Source organism: Ornithodoros turicata, chromosome 5, assembly GCF_037126465.1.
Source record: "Ornithodoros turicata isolate Travis chromosome 5, ASM3712646v1, whole genome shotgun sequence".
Lineage (NCBI taxonomy): Eukaryota > Metazoa > Arthropoda > Arachnida > Ixodida > Argasidae > Ornithodoros > Ornithodoros turicata.
This window is the reverse complement of record NC_088205.1, coordinates 16,339,345-16,352,276: the sequence shown is the minus strand read 5'-3', so window position 1 is coordinate 16,352,276 and position 12,932 is coordinate 16,339,345. Positions and strand designations below refer to the sequence as shown.

The window sequence follows — 12,932 nt, the reverse complement described above, 5'->3', positions numbered from 1 at the left end:
CCTCAGAACATCAGTTCTCTCTTGTCCTATCGGACTTTCCATCGTGTTCACCAGATTCCGCTGCCTCGTACTTGTATGTATGTATGAGAAGAAATATAGGACATAATGTGAAGATGATGATGATAATTGGAGGTTTACGTCGCGAGACAACTGAGATCATGAGCGACGCCACAGCGGTCGGTCTGTGGATTGCTTTTGCCCACCTGAGAGTTCCTTAACGTGCGATGAAAGCTCATCACACGGAACCCCGTAATTAACGTCCCTCGCGGAAGACGGCGTGTCTAAGCAACTTGTACCCTGCTACCAAGTTGCTGGCGCCCTCGGTCGGGTTCGAACCCGCGATCAGAAGGCGAACACGCTACCGACTGAGCCACCGAAGCCGGTATAATGTGAAGAGAGTGTCCCGTTAGATGAATGAGGCCCCCTTGGTAAGGTGTGGGAAAGCAGGTTTCTGCGTAGCTTAACTGGCAATCGAGAGATGTGTGGTTCGATCCCTGCCGCTGTCTGGCTTTTTCGACGACTACCATATTTCCAGTTATATCATTATTCGTCAACCATTCCTTCAGCTTATCATTTCGTATCTTATAGTGACCAGTGCGCCTGTGTAACCTGAGGTCGTGTGCCACAAATTAGATTCCCCACTTATCCTGATCACAAGTATTTATTGTGGTTTGATCGAGTGTCTGATGCTGAGCGTATTAGAAAAATAGACTTCCGATCGAAGTATGTTGAGTTCCCAACCTGATGCTTTCTGGTTTACCTGCACGAATCTAATTACAGCGCCTCTTTCTACGCGGCCCTACTACGACGTTCCGTGAGATACAAAACCGCTGGCCGTCTTTCCGGCATGCGTAGCCCCTTCCCTCAGCTTTGTCCTTTCCAGCTCCTCCAATTATCATAAATGCGTAGAACGCACCCCAGAATACCGAGTTCCCGCACAACTTCCCTGTTTACCTTCGTCGAGAGAACTTTTCCCCGCCTTTGAAGCCACGCGTGTGGAGAAAGGGGCCACGCGGTGTCCTTAGTAGAAAATCTTGTAGAGTGCACGCTCGGAGGGTTTGGGAGAGTCTCGTGACGCCCCGTCTCGCCAATCGATAGAATCGAATGCTTCGATGGGGAAAAGTCTTACCTACCTTTCTGAAGTTTATGTTGTAGGACGTATCTGCTGATCTGGCTGTTCCCGTTGTACGGTGCTTGCCATTGGATGGTTGCGGAGCGGCTGGTGTAGTTGGTAACCGTCAGGCTGCTCGGGGCATCGGGTGGCTCTGCGACGGGGAAAGTATGCAATTATTAGCCTTCGATTTTTTTACGGTAAATCCCGAGTCCAACTAACGTGAATTACAATCACGGTCATTTGTGAAGTCCTTGGCAATCACCATAGATGGGTAGAAATCCATCGAACCGGTAGAATGTAGGAAGGGAGTTGCCTCAGGACAGAAGCCGCCGATATTTCGAACAGAGACTGTTCTTCTGGGAAGAACAGTCAGAAGAAGAACAGTCTCTGTTCGAAATATCGGCGGCTTCTGTCCTGAGGCAACTCCCTTCCTGGCAATCACCAGTTTGTTCTAGAGTCACCGGACTCTAGTTTGTTCTAGAATCACTAAATAAGCTTCGCTTAAGAGTATCGACACTGAGGTCCAAGGCAGAGCAGGAGCGCCACCTTGTTTCCGCACCACACCGGTACCGTCCACAGTTGAGGATCGAAGACGGCTAACATATAATGCTCACTGTGGAATACAGAAGCGTGTATGATTGTTGTGCAATAATCCATGTATTGTCCACCAGAGCGTCCCGAGGATGTCAAGATGAGCTCAGGGCCTTCAACCTTGATGAGCTGCTTGCAAGAGAAAGGAACATTTCATTCGCGTACGATAGATGGCATCGTGCGCTAAAGTGCGCGTGCGCATGTCTACCGTTGCTCGGAAACAAGATGGCGCATGCTCGCTCTTGGAGCTCAGTGATGATACTCTGAAGCGAAGCTTATTTAGTGAATCTAGCTTGTTCGAGACGCTGTATATGTTCCCTTTTCTGTGTCTGCTCTTACGTGTTCTGTTTTCTTAAACGCGTCTATGGTGGGATACAACGGGGCAGTTTCTGCAAAGTGCTGCATTTCAATACGAACATGTCTATGGTCATGATATCGTGATTTCTTGTGACACTTGGTGTGCGTCTTTCTTTTTACTGCGTAGCCCCATGAGAACACACCACTAGGGATTCTGCAGGGGGACAGTTGCCGCTAGTTGACTTCCTGAATTGAACTACAGTTGTCGGCAGATATTACGCATGTGTAACGCTTTTTATATTGAATCGGTGGCGTGTGACTAAAGGGTACATCTCACCTGTCGTGTTTACGTGTGTCTAGTTAATCAATTTCATTAAAATACAATTCATTTCATATCGAGCACGTAAGATGGGCAACTCAAGTGGTGAAACATCTGATGTGATGACCATTATGCCTTTGGTATAGTTTAGTCCCGGAAGCTTCAACCTGATTTTAGAAATCAAGTGTTGAAGAGATATAGTTCAAGCCAGCAGTAGGAGGTATTGAAACGACAAAAAACTACAAAGAGTGAAGGAAGGGAGTTGCCTCAGGACAGAAGCCGCCGATATTTCGAACAGAGATTGTTCTTCTTCTGGGCACCGTCCTCATCATTGGCATGGTATTTAAAGGGTTAGGTGTGACGTGTTTAAAGGTTCATGCGAATTGTGGGTCAACAGCCCGGAGGGAAGAAAGGTTCCGTACGGGTTTCTACGGCCACATAACCCCCTCCACACTCTAACAAAGCAGCCATTCACTCCGGCCGTAGAAACCCGTACGGAACCTTTCTTCCCTCCGGGCTGTTGACCCACAATTCGCATGAACCTTTAAACACGTCACACCTAACCCTTTAAATACCATGCCAATGATGAGGACGGTGCCCAGAAGAAGAACAGTCTCTGTTCGAAATATCGGCGGCTTCTGTCCTGAGGCAACTCCCTTCCTACATCTCTACCGGTTCGCTGGATTTCTACCCATCTACAAAGAGTGAAGCATCTCAAAACAATTTTAGTGAGTAACGAGTTTGATGCGGGACCTCCACTACATCGGTTGACAAAAACTGATGATACAGCAAGATATGTAGCAAGTTTCCGCTTCATTCTCCCTCTTCTTTGTTGTATATTTTGCTGCATATTTCATTCTTAATTCTTTCTACTGATTTTACAACGTATGGATCATGCAAGACGAAGCGCTTCAAAGCGACAAAAAGAAGAGCGACGAAAGCAACAGTCGTACTCTGGTTCACGTTACACGCTTAGAAATGAACTTCACCGCATAGCACGCTCCTAACCAACTGTCATCTCGAATGATATCGTTATCTGCCCTGATTTGTTGATAACCGGAGGCGTACTCCTTTTTTGTGACACTTATGCTGTTCATAATTGTCTCAAAAAAGCGTACGCCTCCCGTTTTCAACAAATCAGGGCAGATAACGATATCATTCGAGATGACGGTTGGCTATGAGCGTGCTATGCGGTGAAGTTCTTTTTTTTTTTTTGGCTATAGTCGTGACGATGCACACTTGAGTGCGGCCAACAACGGCAAGCTACCTCGACCCCCCCCCCCCCTCATTTTTAAGAGAGTAGCAAACAGTCCTCCATATTTCTGCGATATTTTCTTTTTACCTGCGTTCATAAATGTGCGTTCAACTCATGCCATTTGCGAGTCAAAGTTTTAAAGCGTTAAATTAAATCCTTCGTTGTTGCCGAATTCGGGGGCCAATCAGTCATCTTGTCACGACATACTGCCAATATTTCGGGCGAGGAATCCGCACGTATACAAATTTAACGTTCAATTTAGATGCAGATTTGTACAGAGGACATTCGTTGGCCTTTGCAGAACTGCTGGCATTAATCATAGACATTCGCAGGCCTCGAAGCGGTGTACGGGCACAGTGTAGAGTTACAAGAATGCGAGGGGACTGCCGTCCTCTGAAATTAATAAGCAGATAGGATTGAAGAAGTAACTTAATAATCATACTACTATATAATCGTCCGGAGTAAACAAATCTTGCTGAATTATCTTTTGATGAAAAACATGAAGAAAATACGACAAATAGATGACAATAAATGAACATTTACATGCAACATGTGTCGTAATACCCCCTAGAAAGGGGTCGTTGGTGCGAAATAAATAAATGAATGAATAAATAAATAAATAAATACTTCACCACATTAAACAACAAACCCTGTCAGCAGCGGCATGGCCGAGGGAGTTCAGCACCTGCTGTGTGAGGTGGTCCTGCGCTTTCCGGCAGTGTTTCCAGACATTTCCCCTTGAAGTCGGCCCAGGACCCACACTAACATATCCCTCGTTTCCCACCCCTTACTCCTCTCCCTGTCTCCTCGTCTGCACGCCGCTCTTGCCTCAGTTGCTTCGCGGCGCTAACACTGAATCAAAAAAATATAAACCCTATCATGAGAAATAAGAGAATCTTCGACACGGCACGACGCCCTATGGCAGCCCCACCACCCGGTTCCTCTCTTCCGTTTCCTAGTCGGTGTCCCGAAGAACGTTGTACTCTGGGCATCTAACGTGAAAGAGGCGGGACTGGAAGCACCAGTTTTTCTCTTCGGAGTCAGTCTTTTGTTGCAGGGAAGAATGTTTCGCAGGGTATGAAGGGGTTGCATGCGAATGAACGGCGTGACTGATGGCTGTCTTTGTCTTCGGTGTAAAAATGTGGTATGCTCAGGCGCGTGGGGCCTGAGCTTAATGTTGGACTAAGTTTTCGGTAGCATGCTGCGTTACGGATGGTGTAAGGAAAATGCATTGTGCTGGAGATTTATTGTGGAGAATGCTTGACGCGTATGACGGCGTTATTTTGGAGCGATCTTGTTGTTTGAAGGTTATGGCGAACGTGTTGTCGGTGGGCGGTATTGTGGTGAAGCGTTGCCCTTTGTATTTAGGTGATTAATTGTAGGCTTTTCGTCCTGTTAACATAACATAAATAATGAGGGTTGAAGAAGAGAAAGTAGTACAGTTCCAGATAAACTTAAATTAAACACTGTTTCATTGGCTGATGGACACTGTGCTATCACCTTATCCCCCCCCCCCTCCCTGCGATAGTCGTGACGTTGTGGCCGGCGTCGCCGACAACGGCAAGCAGTTCAATCATGATCATTATTACCACCACCGTCTTATCGTTGCTGCCAGTCTAGAGCACGAATCAAACGAAAATGCGTTATGCATGAATGTGTTTGTGTTTGGTCGCAGTACGCAGCACGCTGTACGAACATCTCTGAACGACGACGTAACCCTCCATTAGTCGCGAAATATACCTGACGTATTATACTTCTGTCATGCGGGAGATTGAATGCCATTTCCAGTGAATGACATTCACACTGAATGGCATTCGTTCGTGCTGCGTAGAGCTACAGAGGGAAAAAGTCATACACTGTGCTCTTTTGGTTTCGGCTGAGTTGCAGAGCAAAATTCGGCGATGGATATTTCACGGTATGCACTCGTTTCACAATTTTTAGATAGATGGCTTTCAACGAGGATTGTCTCCCACTATGTTATCTCGTTTTCGCCAAAGGTATTTCCTTCATTAAAGAGTTAATTAATAAATTTTAGGTAATTAGCCATTTTAGTTTAGTCATTAATTATCCATTAGTCATTTTAGGTATGCATAATTCGTAGTTATACATACTCTCTTCGGGAGGCTATCCGCCTGGCGGTATAACTCAAACGATATCTATGCCGCTTTTTCTTCTAAAAAATTATGTAAAGACTAAAAAAAAAAGAAAGAAAACGCCCCGTATGTTATTCACAAATGGTGGTAATGACCATATTCAAAAATATTAGGACCGCATAATGCTAAGTGTGTGCATCCATTTGTTATGGATTTTTATATTTTTTTAAATGGCCTAAGAAAAGCGTAGCAGCCACAACTAGTCGCAGCGCTCCATAGGTTCAAACACGCACAACAAATGAATACTATTGATGGCTTCTTGGCCCTGAGGGTATATATATAAATAAATGAATATATTAAGCATCGGCGCTGCAGTTGATTGGAAACGAGATTACTTCTTTGTAAATTGTGTGAAGTCCTCGTTTTTAATGCGAAATACTAGTAGAAATGAACTTGTCAAACGCATGTCGGTCGATGACTTCTAATTAGTGTCTTCATTATTATTATTAATATTATGTATTATATACTATTTGACGTTGCTGTTTTATTGTACCTCAGCCATCCAGGGTGCGCCGTTCATGCCAGGGGTAACGCGAATGAGCGTATGACATTCGTTTAGCAAATTTATTTTCACCTAATGTCACTATACATGCTTTTTTTATTATTATTATTATTTGCGACGGATTTTTGCGGCTCATGTAAGCTTCCGACGGCGAAGGTCATGTGTTCCTGAAGCGTGCGGTTTCGGCTTTGGCTCATTTGCTAAGGAAATTTCGGCGATGGATATTTCAACGTTCGTGCTGGATTCAGGATAAAAAAAAAAAAAGAAAACGATAGAATGGTTTTCAACGAGGATTGTATACCATTATTTAGTTACTCATCTTTACGTATTTACATATTCTGTTAGAGAGGATGGCCACCTAACCGTATAACTGAACTAACGGCACCCATACTGTTCTCATACCTTATATATATATATATATTTTTTATCTGCTACGGGTAAAAACTCCGGTATGTGTTCATGTGGCAGCGAATGAATGATATTCATTTCTCCACGGGTGTGACAGGGTGTATTAATCGTGGTCAGCCACCAGCCACTTAAATACAGCAAATAACCAAACTACTATATTTGTTTGGAGTCTACACAGGGTGTTTCAGTTATATCCCCGGGCTAAATAATTCGCGAACGGGTGCGCCAAACTCACCAAACGGGTCACCAAGCGCGTTAGAATTTTTATTTAAATAATGAGCGCCTCCCACTCATACACGCTGTGCGCAGCTTGTAGGTTATATCGGACAGATACTTGTAAAAAGAAAGTTCCTCGATTGGTGCACCCGTTCGCGAATTAGTTAGCCCGCGAACTCAAAAACACCCTGTACACGTTTCGCACTGCCATCCGAAGCGCACAATAGCTTCCTCTCGCTCCTCCCCCTTTCCAAGTTTTTTCTCCTCGTTAAATTTCATTCTTTCCCCATGTAGCACAAAAAAAAAAAGAAAAGAAGAAGAAGGACCCAACCAATGGCATGACTTCCAACCACTTTTACACAAGCCGACGACATTAACGCAGGAAATACATTGAAGATGAAATCCAGGATCGCAAAGGCGATATCTTATCGACAGTTTTTTTTTTTCTTCTTCTCCACGTTCCTCACCCACCCAACTCCCGACAGGAAACGCCTCGATGTAGGCAGACGACAATCGAGATACACTCTATGTAATAATAGATCCAAGTCATCATCGTCGCCCACTCGCTCAGGGCTTGATCCATATTCGATCATTTCGAAAAAAAAATCGAAAGTAGGAAAGTATAAAAAAGATAGGAAAAAGAAAGGGATTCTCCCTCGAAGGAAAGCAGGTACCTGTCACTGCGTTATCATTTTGACGGTACCTTGTTTTTGCGCGGCGAACTGATGATGAAAAGGGATCGATGAATGCCAGCTCCCTTCGTTTCGTTGCTTTTCCTTTTCCACCTCAACGAATTCGTTCGTGCTGCTTTGCGATTGGAGGAATTGACTGTCGTTTACGTATCGCGTATATATAAATATTTATATACGTGTATGTACGTTTTTTTTTTCCTGTTGGGATGATGTGTTGCGGCTCTGTGGATGTCCTTCGTACGCGTTTATAGCGTATAGGTTTTTACAACTGAGAAACCGATTTTTCGCGGCGGGCTTATCGATCTTGCTTCGCGCCGGGATCTTCGAGGATGTGGTAGGCGGGAAGGGCAGATAGGATTAGAGAAAAAAGGAAAGGAGGAATCGTTTTTGAGGTTTCAGGTCTGCCCGAACCAAGAGGTTACATTGATTGAACGGGGTGTTTTGGGGGATTCTCGTATTTTTGTTCAATGTAGACAGGGTTCATGTTTGCATTTGCATTTTTTTTGTACGATACTTTTCAGGTACATTTGCTAGTGCAAAACTTATCTACCTCGGTAGTACTGTATCTTCAGCGGCGAGGTACATGTTGCTCAGCTACGCGAACACGACACAAACCTCACCTGCAGAGACACTCCCACAGGAAAAAATATGAGAAAAATAGACGGACGAGTTCTAGAGAACGATATTCCTTGTATGCCCCTGTCATGTGAGCACGTATCTGCCGAAAAATTGTTCCACGCGAAACCCGAGCTTGTGAATATGATATGTGTCTCCTACCTTGAACGATGAGTTGGAGATGAGTAGAATCTTCCCCGTAGTTATTCCTCGCTTTACATGAGTACACAGCCGAGTCCTCTCGAACAGTTTCCAAGATTTGCAGCAGGGACTGGACGTCGCCATTCTTGTCCTCGCCATCTTTTGTCTGATGCCTACAAAGAGAAGAAAGAAACGACAAAAAGGACTTAGCCGAAGCTAAACGTACACCGTCTACTAGCATATGCAAAGCCTGGACAAATAGCCACTGTCTTTCACTGTCGCTTCCTCATCGCCTTCCGCGACACTACGCATCCCTGCTTCACCGCATGCGGCTGAATGTTGCATTTACACCAGTTATGAGGCAGCGTCTTGGCCGTGCGCCCTCGGACCTTTGTGCAGCATGCAGTGTGCGTGCAGACCTGCACCACCTACTTATGGACTGCCCGGACTACCAGCGGGAGCGTGCGATATTGCAGCACGAACTGCATGCGATCGATCATCGCCCCTTTACCATAGGCAAGGTGCAGGGCCCATGGTCCAGTCCAGCTCATACACGCCAAGGTCTGCGTCACCTCTGGGACTTCTTGTCATCAACAGGCCTCTCCACCCTGCTTTGATTACCGGACCCCTTATCATAATCATCATCATCTCTCATCACGTACAAGTGGCACTGGGGCAGCGCCCAGCCTGCTGGCCGGCATCAGCCCCATCTCATCATCGTATCTCTATTTTTGTGTGTGTGTGTGTGGACAAATAGCCTCTGCGTCTATATATGTCGTGCTATATGTCGGTTCTAAGTATTACCTGCAAGACGTTCGATGCTCACTTCTATTCTACCTCGGCATCTAGGGCTAGTACAGCTTGGGACAAAAGTTTACGGAACACGGCGTTGGCGTATTTCTACATCGGAGCGGCCCCGTCATACCTGCCAGGAATAGCTTGAATAAGAAACAGGTGACCAGCTGTTCTCTCCATCGTTTAGTATGTGTGTCTACTCCCGCTTGCTGCTAGGGTGCTGCTCAAGTGGAGAAATGTCACATCCCGCTGTTCCGTAAACTTTTGTCCCAAGCTGTACACCTATTCTCCCTTTACAGGGGTTGTTGCACTTGGCTTCCAAGGTGTGTGGTGTAAATTAAAAAAAATGCTTTATACGAGTGGTAGATATTTACACTAATAGAAGTAGATAATAGTAGATATGCCTGATAATAGACGATAGACGCTTAGAATTTTGCATCGCGAATACCGAAACTCATACGGCTGAGCAATCACTGCAGGGCAGGTCACGTGGTCACGAGATCCAATAGGATTGACCGTTTTTATACTTTAAAAGCGATAAAAACCCTCGTGCCGGGAAACAAACAAAATGACGACACAACACACAGCACAGACTGACGAACAAGCTTGTTCGTTAGTCTGTGCTGTGCGTTGTGTCGTCCTTTTGTTTGTTTCACGGAACTGGGGTTTTTATCGCTTTTAAGGTATAAAATACCGAACAACCCAATTTGAAACCATTTTCAATTAGGACTGATCGAGCGAAGTTCACGTTCGTCTAACTTCAGAGCTCGACGCCGGAGACTGTTCAACAGTTTGCACCGTTCCAAGTACGACCCGTAGTAGCCTAATTCTAGCCTAATTCTTTTTCCTAATTCTAATTTTCCTAGCCTATTTTTTTTGCGTCAATACTTAGTACGATGGATGTACGCGTATGATGCAATGATCTCCGTACATGTATGTCAGAATGTCACAACTCCTCCAAACCTATGACTAATACCTCCTACACACGCGTAGGCTAGATTCCTTTGGAGACCGCAGACACACGGCAGTGACTTAACAGTTTTTCTCCGCGCATGCGCCGGAAATGTGGCGCTAGATGTTCAGACAAGAAGTGACAAAGCAACATATTTTCGAACAACAACAACGACGACTTTATTTCGAGATGATGGCTGGGGAGTTTCATCGCCAGGGGCGATACTCTATCCCATTGCTGGTGTTGATGCTGGGAATGAAATAATGAGCCCCTTCACAATAAGGATCGAAGTGCTATAGTACCCAGAAAGGTGAGGAGAGCCTTGAGGGCAGAGCGGTGATGGGCTGGATGTGGCCAGGGACCACGCAAGTTTGTGAGAGAGAGGGGACGAGAGTACAGCTCGTTAAGGGATCCGGAGAGTACGGTTCGGGAATGTTGATAGTGCGGGCAATGGAGAAGAATGTGCTCTAGATCTTCTACAGCACCGCAGTGACTGCACTGGCGAGAGTCAACTTGCCTCAAGCAGTAACGCCACTGCGTTGTAAAAGCGACATCGATGCGCGTTCAATGAACTAATGCGGCGTCTTGACGAGAGGTATGTCGAGGCATGCGGAACGCGAGCGCTGGATTAGCTCTCCTCAGCTTGGCCGGGAGGAGAATGTCCGAGGTCCATTGGCGGAAAGCCAGAGGAGTCACGAGGCGTCCAAGGACGGAACGACGATCTCCTCTCAGCAGCGCAATACGCGTTCGTCTCCGAGACGAGAGAGCTGCTTCTGCGGTACTGTCGGCCTGTGCATTCCCTTAGACACCGCAATGGGCTGGAACCCATTAGAGAACCAGCGTAGACAAGGTTGTAAGCCATTAACACATTCAACACCAACGGTGCGGATGAGCCTCGGATGGCAGAATTTTCAATTGCTTACAGCGCAGACTTAGAATCAGTGAACACGACCCATTCCCGCGGGGTAAAATCAACGATGTGCTGCAGAAAGAAAAGCATGGCATAATTTCGAGCTGTTTGTTTTGAATCGCTAAACATGTGGCGCATTTTGTTCAAATAGTTCAGCGGGTGTATCTGATTGCGAGAACGTTTTATAATTAGTCACAGAAGTCTTCGGCGGCGTCTTGGAAACGTTGTCGATACTGCCGACCCTTCTGTAAGCCTATCAAACTAAAAATCACTCGTATTAGGCATGATGAGTTCACGAAACTGTTTCAACAATTCATAAATAATTAACTACTTCTTGAGACGCGAATAGTCGGCTGACTTTGCGTTCGAGGCTACTCCTTGTCGGTTGCAGAGGAGATGGTCAATCCTCTCCTCCAAAAAAGTGAGGTACTTATAACAAGATTCTCCGTTGTCGTGTCTCAGTGGGCACAAACCTCTCTTGAAAAGCCCTTAGGATGCACGTATGTCAGGGATATTTCTCTTCTGAGACTATGTCGGTAACCAAGCCTGTATCTGGGCCCTTTTTCTGGTCCTATTCCGTTGACGATGTAGCATTACGGTGTGGGAGTTACACTAATTTTTCCTCTCAAACACGTGGTCCTAGACTCGCTATTTCAAAAATTTTCTTTGTATTCGTTTTATTCGTTTTTGATTCCAAGTACTCTAGCAACGCAACTACTCTATTGTAATGTTTTATTATTATATGATTTAATTTGTGAGTCACTGTTATTTCCTCAAGCGCAATGAAGTAATGTCCACTTCATGTGAACACCTGCTGGCGTCTTGCCTCTTGCTATGCTCGTTTGTTATTGTTCGTGGATCCTTACTGATTCTACTTCGTAACTGACGCTTCTTACTGAACATCTGAAATACGTATCCCCAAAAGGTCATCTTTATCTCAATATCCCTTTCACTTTATTATTATCATTGTTGTGTTTTATCTTCTTTTATTTTTGTGTGGGTGGAGTGTCTTACGTGTGTCTGTCTGTCTTCCTTCCTTTGCGGTGCGGTGCTGTTCCATTTACAATGACGACGTACCAACTAGCCTAAACTCTCACACTTGTTAGCTAAGGCTGTATGTTTGTTATGATTCTTTTTCACCATCTACTTCTGACGAGTCATTCGTTGGATACAAACTTACATTTAAAGAAAGGCGGTGGATGTAACTGGACATTGTGAAGTCTTAAGTGTTGCGTTGCTCCTTCTATGTTCCAGTGACCTCAAGTACCGCTGTTTTATGAACCTACCTTTCGCCGTCGACGGGCTTCTGGTTCTTCTCCCAGTGGTAAGCCATTGGCGCTTCGCCGTGTGCTCGACAGTGAGCCGAGAAATCTTCGCCTTTTTTCACGAGGAAGCTGCGATGTTTGACTTCGAACCGCGGAGGAACTGTAATTAGAAAATAGATAAATAGAGAAAAATGAATCGCGTTCAAAGTTAGGCTTTTGTTTTTTTACAATCTGCTCTAAAGACGAAGCAGCCATAAACTTACAAACCGTAAAATACATCCGCCGTAACATACCTTCTCTCTAAATTCTCAGAGACACATACTCTATAATGTAAAATGCTTTCATTTGCCGCATTTCGGTTTTCGTAACCTGATATTTCATGCACGATGACCTATGACACAGACGAAACCTACAAACTTGAACCAGTTACGTCATAAAGAGTGGATGTCACACGACCTTAAAGATTCCTGTACAACGCTGCGTACCGTAGCCTGCGTTGTTAAATCATGAATGACACGGCGTTCAGTGAAAGTACTTCGGTCACAAAAACGACAGTCATTGGGAAACCTTGGAAACTCCAGCTTTCCAGAGCAAAACACTTTTAGTCTATTCCGCTATGCCAAACAGATGTTCAAACATTCTCCAGCACCGTCTTCGTGCAGTTAACCTAGATTCATGTTCCAATTACATCTGGAAAGAACAGACGC

At 45.2% G+C, this 12,932-nt stretch overlaps 1 protein-coding gene across 2 annotated transcripts in view; it reads right to left on the bottom strand.

Moving 5' to 3' along the window:
* LOC135394113 (cell adhesion molecule Dscam2-like) overlaps nt 1-12,932 on the bottom strand; it is a 311,175-nt gene that overhangs the window by 45,091 nt on the left and 253,152 nt on the right. For both annotated transcript variants that reach the window (XM_064624628.1, XM_064624629.1), the window contains exons 13-15: nt 12,247-12,385; nt 8,325-8,476; nt 1,134-1,265 (exon numbers count right to left, since the gene is read on the bottom strand). In XM_064624628.1, the coding sequence (XP_064480698.1) occupies nt 1,134-1,265; nt 8,325-8,476; nt 12,247-12,385 (423 nt within the window). The remainder of the gene's footprint in view (nt 1-1,133; nt 1,266-8,324; nt 8,477-12,246; nt 12,386-12,932) is intronic.